Source organism: Heloderma suspectum, chromosome 2 (genome assembly GCF_057233095.1).
Source record: "Heloderma suspectum isolate Gila_16-S chromosome 2, 16-S_ref, whole genome shotgun sequence".
Classification (NCBI taxonomy): domain Eukaryota; kingdom Metazoa; phylum Chordata; class Lepidosauria; order Squamata; family Helodermatidae; genus Heloderma; species Heloderma suspectum.
In genome coordinates, this window is record NC_139459.1 from 166,339,035 (window position 1) to 166,365,066 (window position 26,032).

Here is a 26,032-nt window from a genome sequence, read left to right on the forward strand (position 1 = left end):
GCATTTCTCATGATGTACTCTGCATATAAATTAAATAAGCAGGGCGACAATATGCAGCCTTGTCGTACTCCTTTCCCAATTTTGAACCACTCGGTTGTTCCATGTCTGGTTCTTACTGTTGCTTCTTGACCCTCGTACAGGTTTCTCAGGAGACAGGTAAGGTGGTCTGGTACTCCCATCACTTTAAGAATTTGCCACAGTTTGTTGTGATCCACACAATCAAAGGCTTTAGCGTAGTCAATGAAGCAGAAATAGACGTTTTTCTGGAATTCTCTTGCTTTCTCCATGATGCAGCGAATGTTGGCGATTTGATCTCTAGTTCCTCTGCCTCTTCGAAACCCAGGTTGTACTTCCGGTAGTTCTCGGTTCGCATACTGCTGAAGCCTAGCTTGTAGGATTTTGAGCATCACCTTGCTGGCATGTGAAATGAGCGCAATTGTGTGGTAGTTTGAACACTCTTTGGCGTTGCCCTTCTTTGGAATTGGAATGTAAACTGACCTTTTCCAGTCTTGTGGCCACTGTTGAGTGTTCCAGATTTGTTGGCATATTGAATGCAGCACTTTAACAGCATCATCTTTTAGGATTTTAAATAGCTCGGCTGGAATACTGTCATCTCCGCTAGCTTTGTTGTTACTAATGCTTCCTAAGGCCCACTTGACTTCACTCTCTAGGATGTCCGGCTCAAGCTCAGTGACCGCACTATCATGGCTATCAGGGACATTCAGATCTTTCCTGTAGAGTTCTTCTGTGTATTCTTTCCACCTCTTCTTAATCTCATCTGCTTCTGTTAGGTCCCTGCCTTCTTTGTCCTTTATCATGCCCGTCTTTGCACAAAACGTTCCCTTGAGATCTCCAATTTTCTTGAAGAGATCTCTAGTCTTTCCCATTCTGTTGTTTTCCTCGATTTCTTTGCATTGTTTATTTAAGAAGGCCTTCTTGTCTCTCCTTGCTATTCTCTGGAATTCTGCATTCAGTTGGGTATATCTTCCCCTTTCTCCCTTGCTTTTCGCTTCCCTTCTTTCGTGAGCTACTTGTAAAGCCTCATCAGACAGCCACTTGGCTTTCTTGCATTTCTTTTTCTTTGGGATGGATTTCGTTGCTGCCTCCTGAACAATGTTACGGACCTCCGTCCATAGTTCCTCAGGCACTCTGTCTATCAGGTCTAATCCCTGAAATCTATTCCTCACCTCCACTGTAAATTCATCAGGGATATGATTTAGGTCATACCTGAACGGTTTAGTGGTTTTCCCGACGTTCTTCAATTTAAGCCGAAATTTTGCAAGAAGCAGCTCATGATCTGAGCCACAGTCAGCTCCAGGTCATGTTTTTACTGACTGTATGGAGCTTCTCCATCTTTGGCTGCAAAGGACATAATCAATCTGATTTCGATATTGACCATCTGGTGATGTCCATGTGTAGAGTCGCCTCTTGTGCTGGTGGAAAAGAGTGTTTGCTATGATCAGCGTGTTCTCTTGGCAAAACTCTATTAGCTTTTGTCCTGCTTCATTTTGTACACTAAGGCCATGCCTGCCTGTTATCCCAGTGATTTCTTGACTTCCTACTTTAGCATTCCAATCCCCTATGATGAAGAGGACATCTTTTCTTGGTGTTAGTTCTAGAAGGTGTTGTAGGTCTTCATAGAACCGATCAACCTCAGCTTCTTCGGCCTCAGTGGTTGGGGCATAGACTTGAATTACTGTGATGTTGAATGGTTTGCCTTGGATTCGTACTGAGATCATTCTATCATTTTTAAGATTGTACCCCAGTACTGCTTTTCCCACCCTTTTGTTGACTATGAGTGCTACTCCATTTCTTCTAAGGGATTCTTGCCCACAATAGTAGATATGATGGTCACCTGAATTAAATTCGCCCATGCCTGTCCATTTTAGTTCGCTGATTCCCAAGATGTCGATGTTCAATCTTGCTATCTCATGTTTGACCACCTCCAGCTTACCTTGATTCATTGGTCTGACATTCCAGGTTCCTAAACAATATTGTTCTTTACAGCATCGGATTTTCTTTTCACCACCAGACACATCCACAGCTGAGTGTCCTTTCGGGTTTGGCCCAGCCGCTTCACTCTTTCTGGCGCTACTTGGAAATACCCTCTGCTCTTCCCCAGTAGCATATTGGACACCTTCCGACCTGAGGGGCTCATCTTCCGGCGTCATATCTTTTAGCCTTGTGATACGTTCCATGGGGTTTTCTTGGCAAGAATACTGGAGTGGGTTGCCATTTCCTTCTCCAGTGGACCACATTTTGTCAGAACTCTCCGCCATGACCTGTCCGTCTTGGGTGGCCCTGCACGGCATAGCTTATGGCTTCACTGAGTTACGCAAGCCCCTTCGCCAGAACAAGGCAGTGATCCATGAAGGGGTGTGCTGTGATCCTGAAGTGCCAATGGAGGGTTTCCTCCCAATGCAAATGGTGCCTTCAGAAGAGGGATTTTCCTCAGGATCACAGTGGGGGAGGCAAGGGTTAAAGCCCCCCCCCGCCCAGCCTGCTGGTTAAAGCTTCACTGTGCCTCTCCAGAGACACAACTTTCTTTTTTTAGCAAGACTTAGGAGCCAGCCTGGAGGGAGGGAGAGACTGAAACCTAAGAGGCACCAGTGAGAGGAGAGACCCTGCTCTTGCTGGTGTGTCCTGACCCCTCCTTGCTCTCCTCCACCCACTACCCAAGCACCTCCCAGGCAGCGCTTCCTTCCCACAGAGATGTCGGGGCTCTTGCCTTCCTGGTCTCTGACCTGGCGGCCCCTGAGAGCGACTGCCACTTGCTGTGGCTTGGGCTGCTTCCGGGCATGGGTCTCCTGGCACGAAGGTATCCATCCTTGCTCCTCTGCTGTAAGCTACAAGCTGACTTTAATGCTGTCAGGGAATATTGTGCATTTCCTGTGTGTACCCCCCCCCCCCATGTTTCGTCCAGATCAGCGTCCTTGGCACTTCTCTTCCGTCTCTGTTTTAAGGGGCGAACCTTTGATCTGGGTAGTGACTTAACGGGCAGTTGATCCTCTCACAGTTCAGGACACATTTACTATTCTCTTTGCAGGGGGCATGGTTTTTATTACCCATTTCTTTTTCCTTTTTTAATTGATCCTTCAAGTAGTGCTAAAACACTTTTCTGGCTGTATTTCTTTTAATATTTAAATAATGGCGAAGTACCATTTCAATGAAAGTGTGTTACAGCATTATATCTCTATAATGCAATATATGTATATTAAAAAAAGGTTGGCAGGGGGGACCTTTCCAGTCACTGCTTTTTTAGCAGGGTAGTTTTCTTTTTCCTCCTCTTTCAAATGATGTTTTTTAAAATTAGCACTATAGTGTTAGTGCTATACCCCTGTAATGCTATGATACTTTTTGTTTAAAGTAGCATTATAGGAGTATACTGCTATAACACTATAATGCTGATTTTATAGAAAAGCTTTTTGGCCACCACCCTTAACCAGCTTGCCAAAATGACAGTGAATAGAAAAGTTCCATGCCAATCATATATATACATACATACATATATATATGCGGCGCGTGCATTATAGGGATAGAGTACTAGACAGCGGAGGCTGGTGGCTCCAAATTTGGTGGGGCTGTGATTGCATTCTGAGTTGCATGCTGAACCTAAATTTTTTTAGGGGGGCATGATTAAGCACCTTGGATAGCTCCTTTAGAGTTCTGGCTGGTTCTGACTGAAACCCAGAATGGGATCACAGCCCCACCACAATCGGAGCCACCGACCTCCACTGGCACTAGGGCAGAGCAATCTTAACCTGGCCCAACAGGGAGCCACTGCTGCATCGAAAGCGCTTCCAGAGAACACCGGTGACCAGGGCAGCTCCCAGAAGGTCCCTTTTGGGACGATGGCCCTCCCGCTCCCAGCATCCTCCCCGCCTCCAGCCAGCAGACTGGGGGTCAGGGCTGTCCTGTAACACTCTTTCATTGCTATCTTGCTGCTATTTCACTTTGTTTAAATGTAGCTAGAAAAGCATTTAACACTGCTTTAATTTAATTTTTAAAGTAAAATAAGCAAAGGACTAACTGGCACATACCATAAAGGTTGTACTGAATGGGTGCTGAGCTGTTATGGGCTCACCTGCCCAATAGATCACTGCCCATACCAGAATGATGCCTCTTAAGCAAGATGGAAGTGTTAAGACAGAGCTAAGGGTAATGCACCTACACCTGTGGAGACTGCAGTACTCTTCTGTTCACAAAGAGTCAGAGTTTAATTTTTTTAAGTGAAAACCCAGGACTATTAGAAATGGATGGTACCATAATATAGACAACCCCTGTAAAATGTGACTGAGGGTGCTTCCAGAGGGAGGGGTCCTGTGCTAACATTTATTAGCAGGTATTGTGCAGCTACTGCATCATTTCTTGCGCAACAGATTTTTTTCGGGTAAGAATAAAGATAGAAGAAGCAGTGGGAAAACACACATGGCAGATGGTGATGCGGGGACCCTTTGTAGAATTCCACAAATGAGGTAGGGATGTCAGAGAATTTCGCCACGAATCTTGGGGAGGCCGAATGCCAGCGCATTCGGCCCCCCAAAATCGGTGGCGAAATGGTCTGCCCCCCCTGGGACGGGACTTACCTTGTGCGAATGTCCCTGGCGGCGGCGGCGGTTTGGTGGCTGCGGCGGCCGGTTTTCTGACCGGCTGCGGCCGCCGCCATTTCCAGAACCCCCCCCCCCCCAAAAAAGGTGATAGGCTACGTAAACATTTACGTAGCCTATCACGGCTAGATTTTTAAAAAATACCGTGATAGGCTACGTAAATGTTTACGTAGCCTATCATGGTTGAGTTAAAAAAAAAACCCCACGCATACACAAATGGGCATCCATGGGCGCTGCCATTTGTGTACGCGTGATTTTTTGTTATTTTTTTACTCAGCCGTGATAGGCTACGTAAACATTTACATAGCCTATCACGGCTGATTGCAGGGACGCAAACATTTGCGTTCCTGGCCAGCCAGGATTCGGGGTGGGAGGGACAGGGCGCCTCCCCCCCGGCCAGAATTTTGTGGGGGAGGGACGGGGCGCCTCCCCCCTGGCCAGAATTTCGGGGGGAGGGACGGAGTGCCTCCCCCCACCGCGAATCAAATTTTGGGCAAGGTAAGTGACTTTCGTACATCCTTAAATGAGGCAGTGAAATTGCACAACAAAAGCCTCACCTGGAAGCCCCCTGAATGAGCCATGACATCCGTCTTCTTAATACTACTTCATATCTTGAACCCTCCCCCACCCCCCACCCCCCCGCAACATTGAAACCAGTTCTGCAGCTGTGCTTTGAGAAGGTCTGGCTCAAATTAAGTCCTGTTTGTAGGGAAGGCTGCTGGAGGAAAAGGGCGCATATTAAGAGTGGAGAGCAGAAGGAGAGAAAAGGGGAGTCTTTTTACCCCTTTGCGCTCACCCTATGCTTGGCATTGGGTCGGACCCTTGTGAGGGCCAGGGACTGTCAAAGAAGTCTTTGCTGCTTACTTCCCTGCCAGGGTGCACATATGCGCTGGGATCTTGTATTCACGCTAGCAGCGGGAATCTTTGGCACAAGCTGTAGGCATAGGTCTCGTCCATCTATGAAACAAGAGGAAAAGCCTGGATGTAACAGCCTTTGCCCTGGGAGCTCCTTCTACTAATCCCAGTGGTTCTGAATCTGTTGGTGGTGCCACAGCGCTAAAAGAAAGTGTTTTGCCCAGTCTCAAGGGCAGGTCTCCTTTTTTTCCGCATACCTAGGAGCAAAGGCTGCGGTGGCTTAGTGGTTAAGACGCTGAACTGCAGACCAGAAGGTCGGCAGGACAGCAGTTCGAGACCCGAGTGCTGCGTGATGGAGTGAGCTCCCGTCTTCAGTCCCAGCTTCTGCCAACCTAGCAGTTCGAAAGCAAGAAATTGCAAGTAGATAAATAGGTACCGCCTCAGCGGGAAAGGTAACAGCGTTCCGTGCACCTCAGTGTTCAGTCATGCCGGCCACATGACCACGGAAGCGTCTTCGGACAGCGCTGGCTCTTCGGCTTAGAAACGGGGATGAGCACAGCACCCTAGAGTCGGACACGACTGGTTGGGGACACCTTTACCTTTTAGGAGCAAAGTGGGACTAGGAGGGCCCATTTGATAGCCTCTTGCCCACAAAAATCTGGAGCCAGCTCTGACTTGCCTTTCTTTCCTCAACAGTGCCCCTATGCCCTACCTTATAGGAGTCCACACAAGCCTCATGGAGGTGAGTTTGCAAGCCCATCCTGCCCCTAGGAGAGCTGGGTGGGCCTCATAAGTCCTGCAGCTGAGCCCTGCACTCCGTGGCTCCAAGGCAAAGGGGATGCGACTCAGTGGCTTATTTCCCCCACCACACATGCCCGTCCATTGTGTGTCCTGGGGAGATTTGCATAATTGCCCTCACCGGCCTGGCTTGCTGGGTTGTGCGAACCTGGTGATGCTGGCTTGTTGCCGTGGATAACAAGCCACCCAGAATCCATGGGCTATTGTAGAATTCTGAAGTGGCTTGTTAACCATGGCAACAAGCCACCCTTGCCAGGTTGGCATCACAGGGCAAGCTCCACCAGCAAGAGTAATTATGCAAATCCCCCGGCATGCAACTGAGATTTCATGATCATGCAAACTGCCCTGTAGCTTGGTTGTCTGTAAGCGCTCTTTGTTCAGTACATTCCTTTCTTCAGTGTGCCTGCCCTTTCCTTGTGGCTTAGGCTGGCCCAAGACATTTTGCAGGCAAGAGCTGTGCCCCAGCACTGTCATGATGCTGCAAAGGATTCTGGGGGCACCTTTCAGATTGCATTCTGCTTCTTGGACATCCCTAGAAATCGCGGTTGCCGCTTGGATTTGCTTGTCCAGTCAGGCCGGCCCTGCAGGCTGCATGCTGGGATTAGGGTTTGGGGTGGGGATTGACTTCTGGGAGGCTGGCTGGTGGGTTCTCATGCTAGTACACAGCCCTTTGGTCCCAGCCATCTTTTCAGTTTCTGTGATCTGGGTGCTCCGTGAAGTGAGTGTTGTGAGCGAGGGTGATGAGGGCTCAGGTGTAGCTGGGTCCGGTTACCGTACGTGACAGAGGCCTCAAAAAGTGGTGACTGGCAACGCCAGCGGGGCGCTCTGTGTTTCTCGATTCTGTCTTGGACATCTCTAGAGAGTGAGGAGCAAGGCCCTGGAGGATGTCGTCATTCTCAACATCGATACCAACACAGTAGAATCGTCCTTCCAAGACCTGGAAAGCCTCCCGAGTGATGTAGTTAGTATTGCTTTCATAAGCCTCTTTCCCTTCCCCCCTTTTTTACCGTGCATGTGCTTTGGTATCATTCCGACTTCTTGGGGGTCTTCCTTGGGCTGCTTCGTGTATTCTCTCTGCTTAACAATCTCCCTCTACCCCACTGCCCCGGTCTATCGCAGCTGTGTTCTAGCAGGGTTTTTTTTTTTTTAAATACATGTGACCTTTCACTCTGAGTGCAACATTTGCACTTTAAATAAACCAAATCATCCATAAGTAAAACTGGAAGATGGGGAATTGTCCAGCTTAAACATTTGAAGTATTTTCCCAATTTGTGAAAATTGCAAACACATTCTCTGGTATGTTTTCATGCAGGTAGTTGAACTGGTATTTTTCACTGGTATTTTTTTTTTTAAAGTCCTCCTGTTCAAACATTAACTCCCAAGAATGGCTCAGTAACTGGCTCAGCCACTTTAAATAGGTTTTGAGTTGGTTGATACATTTTGTACAAATTAACGTAATAAACTCTTATGATTGCAATGCAATTCCTGTACAATAACTGCATTTTAAATAATTTGAGAGAATGTATAGTTTTGAACCTGCTATTTGCATGCACTAATGCTACATCCTCCAGAATTATTAGTCACATTTGAACACTGGCAGTGCAGAATGAATTTCAGTCCCCAGATATTCTGTCTATAGTGACTAGAACAGCAAAAAGAGGAAACAGAATTCAGGCTCCTTTTAAGTGATGTGTGGGTGGGTGTGGTCTCACCTGACAGTGCAAAACAGAATGTATAAGGCCTTTATAGCAGCTTTTGCCAATCTCTCGGCCTCCAGATGTGTTTCACTACAATTTCCATCATCTCCAGCCAGCCAGGTTGGAGAATGCTGCACTACTCAATTCAGTTACTTAATACCTTCTGTCACTGCGTAATGAGCCTCTCAAGTACATGAGGAAGGCTGGCTTACGGTTAGTTTTGTCTGTTCCTTGGCGAATCTCTCCTGCTTTGTTACTATCCTAAGAGCCGCTATGGATGCATATATATTGTAAACTCCTCTGTGCTTTATGGCCTGCTCATAAGCAGCCACTTTCCTGGTCACCTGTAGCAAGCCAGAGTTAGGAACATAGGAAGCTGCCTTCCACTGAGCTGGGCCATTGGCCTGTCTAATTCAGTGCTACTGTCCACACAGAATTTCAGACAGGAGCCATTCCAGCCCCACCTGTATATGTCAGGAATTAATCCTGGGACCTTCTGCATGCAAAGCAGGTGTTCTACTACTGAGCCATGGGCCTTTTTCCCAGGGGAATTGTCTCCAAACTTTCCAAAAGTTCCCTCCCCATTTTTAGGCCACAGATGACTGACACAGAGATAAATAGGATGCATGTGTCTGCAGGCAGGCTAGTAAAAATATTTTATTTATATTTTTAAAATTATTTATTTCATTTCTATACTGCCCAGTAGCCGAAGCTCTCTGGGTGGTTCACAAAAATTAAAACTACAAAGCACATCATAAAACAATATAAAATATGGAAGCTTAAAATCACAACATAACATTAGAGCCAGAATAAAACCTAGCAGCAATGCAGAGATTTAAAATACAGATTAAAAACACCAAAGCTAAAAGACTAGGAGAATGAAATGCTAAACTACTGGGAGAATAAAAAGTCCTTCACCTGGCGCCGGAAGGAGTACAACGTAGTGGGCTGGTAATTTTGCATGCTTCTTTGAAAAACTGCATGCTGAAAGTCTCTCTAAAGCAGAGATGGGCAACTTTGTTTTGGCCTACAACTCCTATCAGCTCTAGCCAGCATAGCAAATGGTGAAGGATCATGGGAGTCGTAGGCCAAAACATCGGGAGGGCCACAAGTTGCTCAACCTTGCTCTAAAGGCTTAATCTTTGTAAACCTTTGTAAAATTTTTCATCACTCTTTTAAGACCTGATGCTTAAAGCTTTTCTGATTACAATTCCCATATTCCATGACCTTTTCATTACTCTGTGGGGTTTTAGGAGGTACCCTGACTTTACCAAGGCCCTCCAATGACAGGCAAGGCTATCTCCCTCCCAAGCTCTTTACATGGAGCAGGGCCAGCTCCAGAGGGTGACAAGGCTTAACATCTGCTGGGCAAGGAGCACACCACCAAAGGTCCCACGCTCCCAACCGTGGTATAATTTTCATTTTGCACAGACCGCCTAAAATTGTGGGGGGATATGAGGCTACTAATGGAATATTGTGCTACTAATGCTCGGTTGGGACTTCTGGTTATAAATTGTGGTTGGGGAACCCTTTTGTGATTGTGTGGAAAAGGCCTCTGAATTGAGGATGAGCTTGTATTCTCTCCTCTCCTCACTCAGGTCTCTCTGTTGAAGTTCCAGTTGAAGAAACAATCAGCAGCTACGGGGGATGGAGTTGCTCGAGCCTTCCTCAGGGCACAGGCACTGCTGTTCGGCAGCTACCGTGAGGCACTTGTTTATGGCCCAGTGAGTAGTGGCATGGCGCCCACTGGGTTGCTCAAGGGAGCACCCTTTTCCTTCATGGAAGCATTCTAGATGGCAAGGAGGGGAGTTTGGAAGGGACATAAGCTGGGTAAAAGGGGGGAAACTGTCCTGGCTTGCTTTTGTGTTTTTAAAAATAGAATAATATGCAGAAATCGTCCTCTGGATCTTTTGGGGGCCTAGACGTAAACGTGATCACCTGCAAATAAATTTGGGCTTAGAAGCACAGCTAACAATGGCGAGTTGGTAGTCTTAGTAAGAAGTTTGTCTTTGGCCATTTTTGAGCCAAGCCCTCTCTCTCCCTATTTGTGTTAATTGTCTGGTAGTCATTTAAGTGAAAGGGAAAACCTTGGCCAGATGGCCTTAGTACTGAGGCATTTGGCACATGAATGGGCATTCTGGCCAAGGTATGGCCCTCTCATGAGGCAGGGTGAATCCCCTGCTTCAGGCAGCAAAGTGGGGGAAGGATTGAATTGCCCGTTTCCTGCCTCAGGTGGTGGGAGAGTTTGCACCAGTGCTGTGTGGAAACTGGGTTTTTTCATTAAGAAATTGCCCTTTAAATCAGTTTAATCAGAGCCTGCCAAGCAAAAATAATGACAATGTGTGTTTGGATTGTGGATAGTGATTGGTGTCCTGAATTGCTACCTCCCACCCACCATTCAGTGTTACATTTATCTCCAGGTTATTTCAGGGAACTATTAGAGTGTGATTTTCTTGTCATGCTTTGCTCTGGTTAATATCTCCCTGCCACCCCACCCCAGATAAATCTGGATAATAGAGCATTCCTATCCACTGATCCCTCCTCAGTGAAGGCAGATTGAAAAAGGATGTGTGTGTGTGGCTGTTGCAGGTGCCTATTGGCCACACGCACACAGCATCCCTGAAGCAGTTTTGTGACTTTTTAATCTGTATAGTAAGGTAAATATATATGTGGCTCTTTTGAAAAGAAAATGAAAAATAATCACATAGAGGTACCTGCTCTCCCAATCTGCAGTGTGCTGCCAAGGTTCAATAACTTAAAAAAAAAAAAAAAAAAAACTGGACAGAAAGCATCCTCCCATCTCTAAAATGTAAGATTACCTGGCATTCAAAATCTGTTTTGTTTTTAAATAAACAAGATAGATGGCTAAGCTACATGCTATGTTTAATGTGTAGCTCATCCTAATTTTTACTTTAGTGTAATTGTGTGGGTCCCTACTCTGGACCACCACATGTAGGGGAGGGCAGGTTAAATCTTCCCACCCAGCTGCTTTCTTCCTCTAAATCTCCTCCCCACTGGTGTGGGGGCTAAAGAAAAAGAAAACCTCCCCTGGTGCCAATGGACACCTTTTTTCTTTCTTTAGCCCCTGCGTGGGGGCAGAGAATTTAGGTGGGAAAGCAGCTGGGTGGAAAGGTTTAACCTTCCTAACTGTGTGTGGTGGTCGTGATCCAGATTGGGGACATGTACGCTTACATTAAAGTTTTAAAAAGAAGTTAGGATCAGCTATATGCTACACATTTAATGTTGCAGGTAGTTTTGCCCAGAGCTTTATGGTGAGGCAACTCTTCTTGTCCTGTCTATGAGGTGCAAATGTCATCCAGTTAAGTTCACAAATAGCACCCAGTTTCGTGGTGCAAGTCAAACAGGAACTACCAGCGTTGGTTATCCTAATCTCTGTGAGCCTACATATGTCAGATACCTCTTGCCCAGCAGTAGAAGCAGCACCAGACCCTCAGGGCCCTGCACGGCTGCTGTTGCATGTGATGCTGCAGCAACACACTTCTTAAACCACAAAGGTTCTGTGGCTTCTATTACATTACCTAAGATTTTGATCTGAGAAATTGTTCCGGAAAAGAAAGCTCTTTTAAAGCACTCATTTTCCCCACAACTTTTTCTTCTTTATCCCACCCCACCATGCTATGCCAACTTTTTGCATCTTGGGATCTGTGCTATCAGCTCCCTTCTCAATCTCTCTCTCTCTCTCTCTGTCTCCCTGCAGGGTGAGCGCATCTCCTTTTGCCAAGACAGCTTCTTGCAGCAAGGATCCAGCGCCATGCAGGCCTTCCTCCAGCGGGCCGTGCATCTGCAGCTTTTCAAGGAGGTATGGGCTGGTGGACCATTCCCAGGGGAATGCCCAAGCAGCTCTTCAAGCAAACAGCCTCCTAAGGTTGGAAGGGACTCAAGGTCATGTTCAGCCCCCTCACCTACAAAGCGAGAAACATCACAAATACACGCACACTGCATCAGATTCAGCCACACACCCTAGACCAGAGTACAGTGTGCAAACAGCATGTGCCTGCTTGTCTGATGCATTTTGACATCTCTTTGCCTATGGTGCTCCACATACTTTCCCCTCTCTGTGCTCCCACCCCAGCGATACTACCCTGCACTCTCTTTGCACACACATCTCTGTAATAACTCCACCCATTGGCCCCCCCAGTACGATTGTAGTGATTTCCCCTGCTTATTACCTCAGAAGGCAGCAACGAGGGAGAGGGCCTTCTCTGTGGTGGCCACCCATCTGTGGAATGAGCTCCCTGATGAGATCCGTTTGGCACTGATATTGTTATATTTTCAGTGCCAGGTTAAGACCTATCTCTTTTCCCAGGCATCTGGCAGCACATGATGAGTTTCAATCAGTCCTGGATGTGTCTTTAGTTATGACTGACTGTTCAAAGTTGTTTTTAGTTATATGTTGTTTGCATATATTGTCTGTGTTTTTATGTAAATGACTTTTAAACTTTGTATATTGGATGTTAATGTTTTTTACTCCTGTACCCCACCCAGAGAGCTTCAGCTATGGGGCAGGATAGAAATGTAATAATTAATAATAATAATAATAATAATATGCTCCCTTATATGTGGCTTTTAATGCTGCTCTGACACCAAGTTTAAATATGCATCAACAGTGTTTGCCCATATTCACCTCCTTTTCCCCCCTGCCCCATCTCCCTCTCCTTTGGTTGTCTCCTTCACCCTGCTTATGTTTCTGCTTATGATACTCTGTAAAGCAGCCTTCCCCAATCTGATGCCCTCTAGATATGTTGGGCTGCAACTCTCATCCTCCCCAGCCAGCAGCCCACTGGCAGTGCTGGCTAGGGATGACAGGAGTTGTAGTCCAACACGTCTGGTGCTATGTAAATAATGAGGTCCCATAAGGTACTGCTTTCTGCTGCTGTTCTCTTGTTTGTGTCTTGTCCCCCGTCTACCCTTCTAACATCTTATGTGTCATACTTGGGGAGCCTCCCCACCTAAAATTATCTTCTGGAGGCCCCAGCCCAGAACTAATGATCTGTCATGCACAAGCGAGCTTGCAGAGATGCAGTTGTGTGCACACAGCCTGTTGCTCCATGTAGGGATCTCCAGGTTGGGATACTAAGACCAGAACAGCATCTCTTTGGTGCTAGTCCTAAAACATGCACATCATAAGAAGAAAACATCAGCTCTTTCTGAGTTCCCTTCATTCACTTTTGAGTGATGAGGCAATGAGGATGCAGTCACATGTGTGTGCACGCATGTGCACATACATGGTCCTTGGCCTGGGCTATTTAACCCTCCCAGATTTTGGCCAATGGGGGTGTGAAGCCTGTACCGGCTTCTGGACCTTACCTCTCTTAAAGCCCCCTTAAGGTGCCCTCCATAAGGCCTGCCCCATAACTACGAAATCCCCACTAGTTTTTATGAGGTGTCTCCAGGCCCAAGACATCAACTGGTTCTTCTTCCCTATGAGTTAATTCCTGAGCTGTTTACCCTAAATATGCTTCCTTCTTCTGTGGGAGATCCTTCCTGCATTTCCTAATGGTTCCCTTTCTTTGTATCTCTCCCCAACACCCTGAATTCTGTCAGTTCATCGATGACCGCCTGGAGAAGCTAAATGCAGGAGACAACTTCTCTGACCTCTTTGAGCAGGAGATCAATAGAAGCCTGTCCCCAGGTAATGCAAAACCCAGCATGTTTTGTTTCTCTGTTAATTAGGGGAAATAGGTCTCTACAGGGCCCATTGAGACGCCCTTGCACCAAACCACAGCCCTCAGTTGCATGTCCTGCCCAGCACCCTTCTGTTTGTGGGCTACGTCGAATGTGATGCTCTGTAAAAAAGCAAAATAAACCCAGCAACTTACTGGGAGACTGCCGAGATGCTTAGAATGCTTGTATGCTAGGTTAGGTGTTCCACCACAATCTTCTGCATTTGTCTTTGTTTAGTGGAGGCTGCTGGCTCCAGTGTCAGGGGGGCAGTGAATCCGCTCCGGGTTTCAGTCAGAGCTCTAAAGCAGCTATCCAAGGTACAGCACCTTGGATAGTTGCTTAAGAGCTCTGACTGAAACCCGGAGCGGATTCACTGCTCCCTGACATTGGAGCCACCAGCCTCCACTGGTTTTGTTCTTGTTAATTCCCTGCACACCCAATCAATGTTGCTCCCGTTAACCTCCCACAACTTGTATCCCCACAATCACTCCTACAGTGCTAGAAGTGGGCAATGTGTTACTGCTGGGTAGTCTCTGGTCAACCCTCTTCTCCCCATTTAAAAGCAACACAAGCTCATGACTGGCCTCCTGTGGGACAACAAGGCAGTTTAGTTTTTGACCTACACATGCAGAAGCTGAGAATGTAAAGCCAGAACAGTCTATATGCTATTGATGTGCATGTGCATGGGGTAGGGGGGGCTGGGGGGAGATAAGAAGGTAACATAAATGTGCAAGGTTACTTCAGACCTTCCATGATAGCAATATAATGTTGATGGGAACTTCCACCATCGCTAAAACCCAGGGAGTGAAATAAACAGGATAGCACCTGAAAAAAGTTATAGCAGGTAATGCTGGCAGGATTCTCAGCAAGGAAGGAGTGAGCCAGTGGCGTCACTACCAGGGGGGAAAGCTAGAGTGGACGCATCTGTAGCGGCTCCCAATGCAACAAGGCAGAGAAGATTTTGAATACGGCTTTGCAGGATGTTGCCATTTCCAGTTTCAGAAGAAAAGTACATCCTGGGGCCTCATCCTTCTCAAAACCTTTTGCATCTAACCTTCGTGTTACAGCCGGTTGTATAAGGGTAAGTTTATAAATCTAGTTCTCACCAGGAATCATTCTGCATTTTCTACACAGAAAGAACACCAGTATTAGAAAAGACTTGCGAACCCCATACACAGTTACAGAGGTGTCTATTGTACTGAGGGTACACCCACTGGGAAGGTGTGATTGGCCACTGCTTTCCAGTGCTTATATATACAGGCACTAAACAGATACATGGGAGGTCATCACCCATGACAATCTGCACAAGGTTTTTCATCACACTTTTCCTCTACGTGGAGGAGCTTTCTGTGTAGGAAAAGTGTTCAAAACTGCCTTCTCTGCCCAGTTCTTTGCGGGATGCTGAATCCATGCTGCGTAGGGCTAGCAGATACATTACCCTGAATATAACATTTGAGACCCAGCCTCTGAAAGGACTGGAGCCCAGGCCCTGATGGAATCTCACCTGTGTCCTCTTCCTCCCCAGGTAGCATGCACTCCTATCAGCAGTGGGTGGAGAATCTAAAGGTAAGCGAATGAACCGCCATCTGGCAGGAGCTGTTGTCCTTGCAACTCCTGTCCTTTCCATCTTTTGCTTGCTTGCTTGCTTCATGTCAGTCAGCTTCTGTATAGACTGGGTTGGCACAGAGCCACCCTGCCTGAAGGACCAGGCTGGAGCTCATGCTGTTAATTTACTCATGAGTAGACTGCTCCCACTTCCTTGTGCTCCCTACCTATCAAGCAGGCACTTAAGAGCTGCAGGAATTTAACCTAAAAGTAGGGAACTAATGTGCTGATGAAGGACCAGGCTGGGTACTACCAGCCTGGACCGAATCCTGTTATTCCCATTTAGCTGTCCTTCAAAGTAAGTCAAAATGCATGGTCAACTCCAGAGTCCAAATGGAGAGGTAAGGTTTATTGACCATCAATTAAAGAGAGTGGGAGAAATAAGGAATTAGCAAACAAAAGAGAAGAATTCTAAGTAATCCCCTATCTTTAGAGAGACTTACATAATATTCAGCATTATACTTTTTGTGGGCAGTTCTTTGTGAACCACTGAGAGAGCTTCAACTATTGGGCAGTATAGAGATGAGATGAGATGAGATGAGATGAGATGAGAAAGAAAATGCATGCATGCATGCTGGCTTGGGCCAGAGCCATGATCTGTCCCTGGGTATTCCTTGAGAGAGACAGACAAAAGATCACCAAAAATGTGCAAGCTTTCAAGATCACCAGATATCTTCATCTGGCAAGATGTTACAAAAAGCAGCCTGCAGGTGGGGTGGGGTGAAAACATCCAAACAAAGCTGACATGGAGTCTGCATGTTCACAGTGTTGAGATGGAGCGGTGGAGGAAGGGTCTGCAGAGATTCAGATGGGGCCCATTCCATCTCAAGATTGTGGTCATGCAGACACCATGATTTCAGTGGCTAGTTAGCCTTGTTTGTTTGTCATTCTCCCCACTCCCGGCTGCTTTTTGTAACATCTTGCCTGATGAAGCGATCTAGAGAGCTCAAGAGCTTGCACATTTTTTGACCATTTGGTGGGCCGAATAAAAGTATTACACTAAAATGGGTTTTGGAATTTTGCTTATGGGCAACACAGCTGCCTTTGCTTTTTAAGCAGACAGGCGTTCTTAAGGATGCATGCAGTGGCTGCTTAGCTCAGCATGACAAGCATGTTTGTTTGTTTTTTTAATCTGGAGAGTCTGAATATCCTATTATTGTTATCAAAATAATAAATTTTAAAAACCGTACCAATGCAGAAGGGAGCCTAAGGAAGGGGCATTCCCAAATGCTGGTTATGGCAGAGGAAGGATTTCAATCCTTGCTTCTCAGATCCAAGTCCAATTCTAGCCAAGCCTGATTGAAAGTAGTGGTGCTCTTTCCTAGCTCTTATTCATTTCAAGAGGATTTGTTCAGGAGAGTATCCAGGGGGCTGTGGCCCACGCCAGTTAGTGGGAGGGCAGGTGACATTTTGGCAATGTGCGAGGCAAGACAGAATGAACATGGGGGTCCCAGATTCCCCGCCCCCTCCCATTGCCAGTATGGATATTGATCCCTGATGTGAGCTGATGTAGCATAGTGGCTAAGAGACTGAGCTATGAATCAGCATGCCCCAAGTTTGAAACCTGCCTCTGCCATGAACTGCTGTTTCAGCCTCTGTATCTCACCCACCCACACAAACCCCTGCAATCTGGGGCTAATCATGCTGACTTCTGGTTGTTGTAAGAATTACAAGATTATATATAAACTGAGAGCTGAGAGAGGAAACAGGACTACTGAAAGCATATTCAGTGTTTTCCTCTTCCCTCGCCATTCCTTTTTCCTTGTGTGTCGTGTCTTTCTAGACTGTAAACCTGCAAGCAGGGCCTGTCTTGTTTTACTGATTGATCCTAAGCTGCTCTAAGACCCTTTTTTGGCTGAGAAATGGGATCAAAATGCTTTAAATAAAGAAATTAAAAGTATTTTGAAATAAATCAAAGTGCTTTATAAACTGCTCATTGTTGTTATTCCAAGCAAAACCAGGGAGACTACTAGGCTGGACAGTCTCTATGGATGTCCCTCCAATCCTCATAAAGAAAGTTGCTTGGGAGGCCTCCACGTTATGCAGGGCAGGGAATGGAGCTCATGTCTCCTGGGCTAGCGTCCTTTTCCAGTAGCTGCCCATCCGTTGTTCTGCCTCGGTACCCACGTTTCATCAGCTCATTCCTCATGTGGCCAGTCTTCCCATTGAGTTTCCCCAATTGTGCCTCTTTCAATAGCTGCACTGGGACGTTGCTTGAGTGCATTGCTTCCAGCTGATATGTCTGTGCTGTTTCTTCTCTTTCTAGAAAGGTGGAGGAGCCCTGATAAGTACCATGAAGAACAAGGCCAATCCAGCTGTCAGGAACGCATACCAATATGTAAGGCACTTGTGTGACTTCTCCTTTTTCTGGCAGTTTCCAGGATCAATGCTCCACCATGTGGCTGTTTTCCCTCTTTGAGCTGAGAGTCCTAAGGAAAAGGGAGGTCAGCTGCCTCCCAGGCATCAGCGGTCCTAGAGGGGTGTGGTGGGAAGTCTTCAGGGACTGTAGATCTGAATCAATTAATCACATTTTAAAAAATACTGTGAATTCCTGTCTATCCTTGAAACTCCTCTGAGTGCTGTACATCTCCATGTCCTCTAGGCCAAAGGCCATGCCAAAATGGGGCTGAAGAATATGCGGAGCCGACTGCTGGAAAAGGTAGGAGACAATGTCCTCTCCCCATTCCTGACCTTTCCTTAAAATGCTTCAGATTGCTATAAGCTTCCAATTGTTCTAAAACTATCGCATGTGGAAGATGGGAGGCGGTATGTTTGCAGCCTTTTAGTATTGGGGTTAGGCAACCTGGCGCCCTCCAGATGGTTTGGACTACAACTCCCATAATCTCTAGCCAGCATGGCCAATGGCTAGGGATCATGGGAGTTATAGTCCAAAATATCTGGAGGGCATCAGTTTAAGAATAAGTGCTATGATTGGGGGGGGTTGTCTGAAATGGGATGCGCGTGAGCTTCTGAAAGTGTAAGTTCTTGTGTAAACGTTAGCATAGTGTAGTAGTTGGATTGCCGGACCAGGACCAGAGATACCCAGGCTCAGATCCGAACTCACCGTGAAGCTCATTGCAGGACCATGCATGGAGGTCCTTGGAAGAAGGGCGAGATCAAAATGTGATTAATTAATAATCAGTGTGCCAGGAGCTTGTTGTATTTTATACCTTTTTGCGGACATTTACCACTATCCCCATTATGTACATCTGTCGCATAACTCACTGTGCTTGAATACATATACACAGACCTCTTTAGGGTCCTTTCCCTCATTTTATATATTGTTCTTAGCAAATCCCCCTCCTTACCACTACCACTACCGCCACCCCACCCCCCCCCGGCCAATCTTTTCTGACTGGTTTGCTGGTCGTACCAGGAATCGCATTCTAGATTTTGGATGGTGATGGTGATTTATAACATTTCTATATAACCCCATAGCCGAAGCTCTCTGGCCGGTTTACAAAATTTAAAAACCATTAAAGATACAGTATACAAAGTTTTAAAAAGCCATTTACATGAAAACACACAAACAGTATACACAGAGGCAACGTATATCTAAACACAACTTTAAGCAATCGACCACAAGACAAATATGAGGGGCTTGTTTGACTTCCCCAGTGGCTGCAGGGTAGGGGTGGGAGCAGAGCTCATGCTCCATAGAATTCTGGTCTCCCCTAGGACTTCAGCTTAGACCAGCACCGACAGCGAGGACATTCCTTGAACTGTGATCCCATCTCCAGGCCCATCCTGCCCACCAGGAGCAGACAGTCAGAAAGCCTGCAGAGCCGGCTGCCTATCACCCAGCACTTTGGGAAGGTATTGGGGAAATGGAGATTTAGAATGACATGCAAGAAAAAGTGAACCAGATCAGGGGACAGCTGGAGGAGGGAAAAGGCTTCGCCGGGGCCATGGCTGCGTTAGTGCAAATGGACATGTTTGACGCTCGTGGGACATACTCAGCATGCAAACATCTCCATCTGCAGTGGCTTGCTTGAGGGCCATGGGCCGTTTGCTTATTTCCTGATCCTGACTGCATCAGGAAATAAACAGAGAAGGGCATCTGTTGTGTATAGAAATGGTCTGGATGGTATGCCTGTGTCTGGTTTGTATGTGAATGTATATTAAAAGCTTACTTTGATACTCTCACCCACAGCTGACTGCTGTGTCTAAGGCTACTGAGCTAACAGAAGGAGAGCAGATTCAGGTCTGACTCGATCCCTTAAGATATTGTAAGTTTGAGTTGTCCATGTGTTCAGACTAAGCGCTATTAAAACGTGGCTGGTGACGGCATTACCTGTGTGTGTAAATAAGTCTCAGGGTGCCTTCCAGCCTGTTCTACCAAGAGGTGGGAGTGCATGCTTCTCCATTACAAAGGCATGAGGGCATTGAGAGGCGAGTGTTGAGGAGCGGCTTGGTCATAAGTAAATAGGGGCAGGGCACCCAAAATATGGGCTACCTCAAGGCCCCCATATCTTGTACTGCCTTCAAGAAGTTAGTTCAATGGGACTTGCCTCCTAGTAGAACTGCAGCTTTCTCCATGCCTTGAGGGTGGAGCGGAGAGGACATCTGTGGAACCTAGAACTCAGTGTGAAATGCGTGGAGGCCCCTGTCAATCAAGGGTCTAATTGTGCTTGGCTGTTTTCTTGTCCGGCTTTCCCAAGTGCAAAGAGCAGCCCAGTAACCATGAGAGGTGGATTCACATATGGACCGTCAATTAAGTTCCATTATGCAAAGATCCCAAAGCAGAGCCGCAGGACAGAAGTAGTAGTTGAATCTACGAGATGAACGTATATCAGTTGCATACTGGTTTAACTTTCTTGGCTTTCCCTGAAGAGCCCTGGGAATTCTAGTTTGTTGAGAATGCTTGAACATACTCTGATAGCGATCCCTAGCGTTTGTAATGGAGAGGCGGACACTCCCACCTTTTGTTCTTAGTAGAACAGGTTGGAAAACGCCCTGCGACTTATTTACACTCACAGGTAATGCCGTCACCAGCCGCGTTTTAATACTGCTTAGTCTGAACACATGGACAACTCAGACTTACAATCTCTTAAAGGGAAGAGTCAGACCTGAGTCTGCTCTCCTGTTGGCTCAGTAGCCTTAGAACAGCCAGCCGTGGGTGAGAGCATCACAGCAAGTGCTTAATAAACCCTAGGGGTGCTTCCAGAGGAGGCGTTTTCTCATGCCATCACCCTGCCGCATTCACAGAGTTTTACTGGTTTTCTAGACGCCATCTTCCACTCGTAACCCTCCTGTGTCTTCCCACCACTTCTTCCGAGGTTTTTCTTGCCTTAGAGAAACTGTTGAGGGAAGAAGACAGAATAGCTGCATGTGCCTTCCATTTCATAGTGATAGGAGCCCTCCATCTGGAAGCACCCCGAGTTTCCAGTTCATGATATCTTATTAAGGGTTCAAGATAGTGTTCATTTTATTTTTAAATGCAACCTGTGTTTCAAGTAGTTTTTGCACTTGGTACAAATCCCAAGATTAGTTCTAACAGCCTGCATACAACAGCGCGGCATCTTTCTTCAGCCCAGGAGCACGGGTTCCATCCAAGAGGAAGACATGCAGAGTTGCCCCAAGCAAGACAAACGGAGACAAAGCATACTCAAAACCACCCCATTTTTATATTGACTGGGTTCAACATAAGCCATGGGCTTCAGGGTGATTTGTAAACCACCCCAGCCAGCCACCCTCGCCAGGTTCGGATGTCATGACAACCTGTACCTGGTGAGGGTAATTATGCTTATAATTACCCAGCAGCAAGGTGGCTTGAGACTGGCAGGTGCAGGAAGGGACCTCTTCCCCTCTTCCTCTCCCCTCCCCACATTATCATACTGAGCAGAACAAGGGCAGCTGGCCCCCTACAGGTGTTGCATCACAGCGGTTGTCTCAGGCTCACACTCTCTTTTTACAGTCTCGCCCCAGGCGACCACAAAGGCAGAGCAGCAGGACAGACCTGGAGACTCAAGGGTAAGGCATGCGAAGTAGACAGAATACAGCTGGGCTCCACTCAGTGTTTTCACCCACAACCCTGCTGCTCTGTTGACTGTGTCCTGTGCATGTGTGAGTTTTCCTTGCGTGTGTCCAAGGAAAACTGGTGCCTGAGGTGGAAAAATCCCAACTATTGTACATGGGGCACAACCCTCACTGAAACAAATGGGATCTGGTGTGATGGGAAAAGCCGCATTCCATTAACCCCCTTCGGCTACAATCCTGCGCACACTTAACCTGGGTGTAAGTCTCATTGGACTCAGAGTAAGGTTTAATTCTGAGTAAGGAGGCAGAGGACTGGGTTGATAAAAGGTACAGGAGTCCTCTCAGGATCTGGACTGGGAAGCCATGATAGTGCTTGGGAATTTAATTGTGCCCAGACTTCTATTTTTGTTTGTTTCATCTCCCCAAAAGTTTTTTAAAAATTATTTAACCTATCTACTCTTCCAAAAGTGCCCAAGGATGAGGCATTTGTTATGTCTAGAGAGAAACCTTAAATTCCAGAGTGGCAGCTGTCTTCATCTGTTGTGGAAAAAACAACAGAGTCCAGTGGCACCTTAAAGATAAACAGGTCTATTGTATACCTCACTTGTCTTCCAGGATTACTATTTTTAGAAACCAAAACAATAAAAAAAGAATTCAAACAGAACATCCCCTTAGAATCATTATTTGGAGGAAGTTCATTCCATTTAGAGAATGTTTTGTAAAGTTGTTTCAGTTTTTAAAAACAAATGTATTGTGGAATAAGCTTTTATGGGCTAAAACCCGCCTATTTGTCAGATACATGAAATGGTTTCCCACACCGGGGGTTGTGGGGATGCAGAGAGAAAGAGAGGAAAAACACAGGGATGCTTCCACGCTAGATGTTTACTCTGGAATAGCCAGACTTAGTTCACTCATTTTTGCAAGGCGTCTACATGAGGTCATCATCCAATCTTTGTTCTGCTTTGTTTTCCCCGGGTTTCTTTCCATCTCTTTTCAGGCCACACGAAATCAGACTTCTTTGGAAAGAACACTACAGTGGTAGTGCAGTCTCCACAAGTGTAGATCACCTTAGAACTACTCCTACATCTTCTCTTTTTTAAAAGAAATCGGCATGATTTTTGACAGGCGCAGCGACCTGTTGGCTAGACGGAATGTAGTAGGGTGTACACGTGTGCTGTAGCCCTCCAAACTGTGATTCCACATGCAGCTTAGAGTGGAAGAGCAATAGTTGGGTGATAGGGACATAGGGAGCTGCCTGAGTCACACCCTTGGTCCATCTAACCCAGGTTTTTCGGTACTGACTGGCAGCCATGGCTCTCCAGGGTTTCAGGCAGGAGTTTGTTCAGCCCGCCCTACCTGTACATGCTGGGGATCAAACCTGGGACCTTCTGCCTGCAAAGCAGATGCTCTGCCAGTGAGCTATGGCCCCTCCCCATAGGGAGCCGCCCATCTGGATGCACCCCAGTTTACAAAGTGGGACCAAAAATCCAGCAATGCAGTACAAGCAGGTGTATCCCATAAGTATGCAGGACACCAATTAATACTGGAGCCAGTCCAAGCCAGCATGACTCACTCCCAGCTAGAAGCCAGTGGGAATAAATTGGCATCACAACGCGACATGCAGTGTAAACCCCTAGGGCAGAATCCAACGGGATGCTTACGCCCCCGTCGATTCCTTTCTGCCCCACCAATTCCCTTCCGTAAGTGGTGGATCCTGCCAATTCTGTTGCGCAAATGGGACCCACTGCTTATGCAAAGGAGATTTAGCGCTTCCTAGAGGAAGCCCCAAAACGAGCAGAAATGCTCATTTCTGGAAGGAAGCAGGTCAGCAGAGCTCCCTTATGGGAGCTCCGCCAACCTGCTCCTTCCAGAAACTAGCATTTCCACTCATTTTGGGTTACCCCAGAAGCATTAAATCCATGTTGTGCAAGCAGTGGGGGCCACTTGCACAACAGAATTGGCGGGGCGTAAAAGCATCAGCTGAGGTGTAAGTGCCCCATTGGATTCTGCCTCTAAAGCAGGACAACTAGTTTCTGTAGCAATAGAGCCTTTCCCACATTATTATATTTGCTAATGAATTCCAGCTAAGTGGCTTCATTTGAATTTCTTGGCAAATATAACAATATGGAATAAGTAGCACATACCAGAGTTCCCTCGTCTGGAAAGATATATGAGCCCTGCCCTCTTTTGCATCTGATCAACCTGGCCAAGCAAAGGTTCTTTTCTTTTTTTAAGTCTCTGTAGGTTTTATCCCACAGAGTTCACAAGTGAGTGGGGATGGAGCAAAAAAGAACAGCTCTCTATAAGTTTTGAAGACAGCCTGCACCCGGAATAAATGCTGGAAGTCCTTCTGTGGTGTAGCTCTGCTGTGCAGGTAATTTCTTAGTTAGCTGTGTCTAGCTGAGGTGTCAGGGCTAGCCCCTAAGTGATCTAATCCATCTGAACCCACCCGCACAACTGCTTTTGGTTGGGGCAGGGACAACTGGACATTCTCAGTTTCAAAGTGAGCTTTTTGTACAAAATATACAGCAATAAAGATCTTGCTAAGCCAGGCCACAAATATGGCAGGGAAGGAGAAGGTTGCTCCCCTTGGGTCATGTCTTGGCTACTGGCCTGCATACCGGTGGATGTTAGCATATATTACATTTACTTAACAGCAGTGCACTGTGCTAACATGCTTACTTCCCATGTCATTTTATATGCTGCTTTAACCATGCAATCCTATACACATCTATTCAGAAGTAGGTACCACTGAATTCAATGGAGCTTACTCCCAGGTAAGTAGGGACATGATTGCAGCTTAAATGTGAGATGCCATGCTCTTTCAAATATCGGTGCTTTCGTAGATAGCACTTTCTTCATGATCACATTTCAAATGTGAAATATACATATTTTCCCAGGGGTGTCTCCATCTCCTCCAGCACCATGTCACTGGATTGCTCCCCAAATCTGGATGAAGGTGAAAATCTGCACCCAGGTTTCCTGGATCCAAGCGGCTTTGACCTCTTAGGGGAAATCTTTGAGACGCTAAATCTGATGGAGCCAAGCCAAGCTGGACGGCCTCTCTATGGGACCCGCAGCCTGGACTTCTGCAACCTAGAAGAGAGGAATTTCTATACTAAGGTAAGCCCTCCTAGTTCAAGTAACCATGGTCCTGTTAAATATGCCCAGGTGCCGATGTAGCTGAGATGGAGAGGGGCAAATTGTAACTTAGCCTCTCCTTGTCCGTTGCAGCTGAGGCCCAGCCGAGAGACCCTCTATGAACCCGTGTCTGAGGAACAGGATGATGGTGACTCCTTGTCTGAGGATGTGAAGTTCCTGCCCTCTCTGGATCCAGAGCATATGCAGAGTGCTTTGTTGCTGTCCACCAGAGCTGCAGATGAAAGCAGTGACAGGTGGGACCATGGCACGCCTGAGCCGCAGGAGGTTCCTGGCCCTCAGACAGCAGCAGTTCCCTTGCAAGAGGAGGAGGAGGAAGAGGAGAAGGTTGCTGCTGCTAGTGATGAGCCGACGCAGGTGATGTGGACCCAGGATGTAGACTGCGAGGCCTCCAATCTCAGTGTGAATAGAACCGGAAGCTGCACTGGTACAAAGTCTGGACCGGAATCTAGGATTGACCAGACCTTTGAACCTCCTCCAGCTGTCCCCACCCCAGAGGCAGGGACAGCAGCACCCAGTTGCTCCACCATCCAGTCACCTGCAGCATTGTTCCAAGCAGAAGTCAACGTGAACACTGACATCATGGCAAAGGAGGGCATCCCGGTCCTTGAGCAAGTCACCAAAACGCAGCGCCCTGCGGCTTCCAGGCCTTTGGCCCAGCCCAGGGTATCAGAACTGAAGAAAAGATTTGAGGCCTAGCAGATAATACCGAAAGTGTGCTGGCCGTACCTCTGGGCGAGGAAGGCCACCTAGGTTTAGCTTCTGGAGGCCACAAGTAGTCCCTGTGACTGCAGGCCATACAGGGCGGTTGTCCTCTGGAGCTGCAGGGCAGCTCTGGACTTTGAAAAGCACTGGTAGGATCTATCTTGGCACAAATTGTGATTGTGAGAAGCAGAGATGGGCACCATTAATAGCCCAAGAGGGAGGTTTGCTTGCTTCCTGTTCATGTTGAGCCAACTGGGCCACCCCTACCACTAGGAGGCAGCACACGTATTCAGCTAACTTTATTGTACTGGGCAGGTCCTCTTGGCAAAAAGCTCCCTTCCTCTGCTACACACAGAAGCCTGCTTCTTGTGTAAGTTTTCCCAGTCTGGGAACCAAAGAGACATAGCAGGAGATGATGTAATGTGAGAATGAGTAGCTGTCACTATTGGCTGGTTCACATGTACACACTCATCCCTTGATGACTACACCATGGTGTGCATGTTTGAATGAGCCGCCACAGATCAATAAACATAGATAACACCAAACAATGCCACCTGAAACACAAGATGCAGTGATACCTGTTGATGTAAATGTTCTTTACTATGATTTAGAAGGTTTAAATAAATTCATGGAAAAGGACAAGTCTATCAAAGGATATTAGCTCTGAAAATGGAACCTCCAAGTTCAGAAGGCAGTATACCTCTGAATAAGAGTTGTTGAGGGCAGCAACAGTGGGGGAATATTATTCATTCTATGTTTGTGAGCTTGTCATTGCTGGAAACCAAATTCTGCATTAGATGCACCTTTGTTCTGATCTGACAAGCTCATTCTTATGTTCTTTCTATACAGTCAGGGCCAGAAATATTGGAACAAGGATAACTGTTTTGGCAGTTGGCCTCTGCACACCACCACACTGAAGGTGAAAGGAAACACACCCAGATG

General features: G+C 46.8%; 1 protein-coding gene across 2 annotated transcripts in view; it reads left to right on the forward strand.

Annotated features, from left to right (window-relative positions):
- The window catches only part of DENND1C (DENN domain containing 1C), a 46,857-nt gene extending 21,127 nt beyond the window's left edge, over window positions 1–25,730 (forward strand). For both annotated transcript variants that reach the window (XM_084835758.1, XM_084835759.1), the window contains exons 12-23: window positions 6,159–6,204; window positions 7,120–7,221; window positions 9,556–9,681; window positions 11,676–11,777; window positions 13,523–13,610; window positions 15,168–15,208; window positions 17,514–17,585; window positions 17,850–17,906; window positions 18,926–19,063; window positions 21,165–21,220; window positions 24,127–24,349; window positions 24,461–25,730. In XM_084835758.1, coding sequence (XP_084691884.1) covers window positions 6,159–6,204; window positions 7,120–7,221; window positions 9,556–9,681; window positions 11,676–11,777; window positions 13,523–13,610; window positions 15,168–15,208; window positions 17,514–17,585; window positions 17,850–17,906; window positions 18,926–19,063; window positions 21,165–21,220; window positions 24,127–24,349; window positions 24,461–25,084 — 1,675 coding nt within the window. In that variant the 3' untranslated portion in view covers window positions 25,085–25,730. The remainder of the gene's footprint in view (window positions 1–6,158; window positions 6,205–7,119; window positions 7,222–9,555; window positions 9,682–11,675; window positions 11,778–13,522; window positions 13,611–15,167; window positions 15,209–17,513; window positions 17,586–17,849; window positions 17,907–18,925; window positions 19,064–21,164; window positions 21,221–24,126; window positions 24,350–24,460) is intronic.
- The last annotated feature ends 302 nt before the right edge of the window (window positions 25,731–26,032 follow it).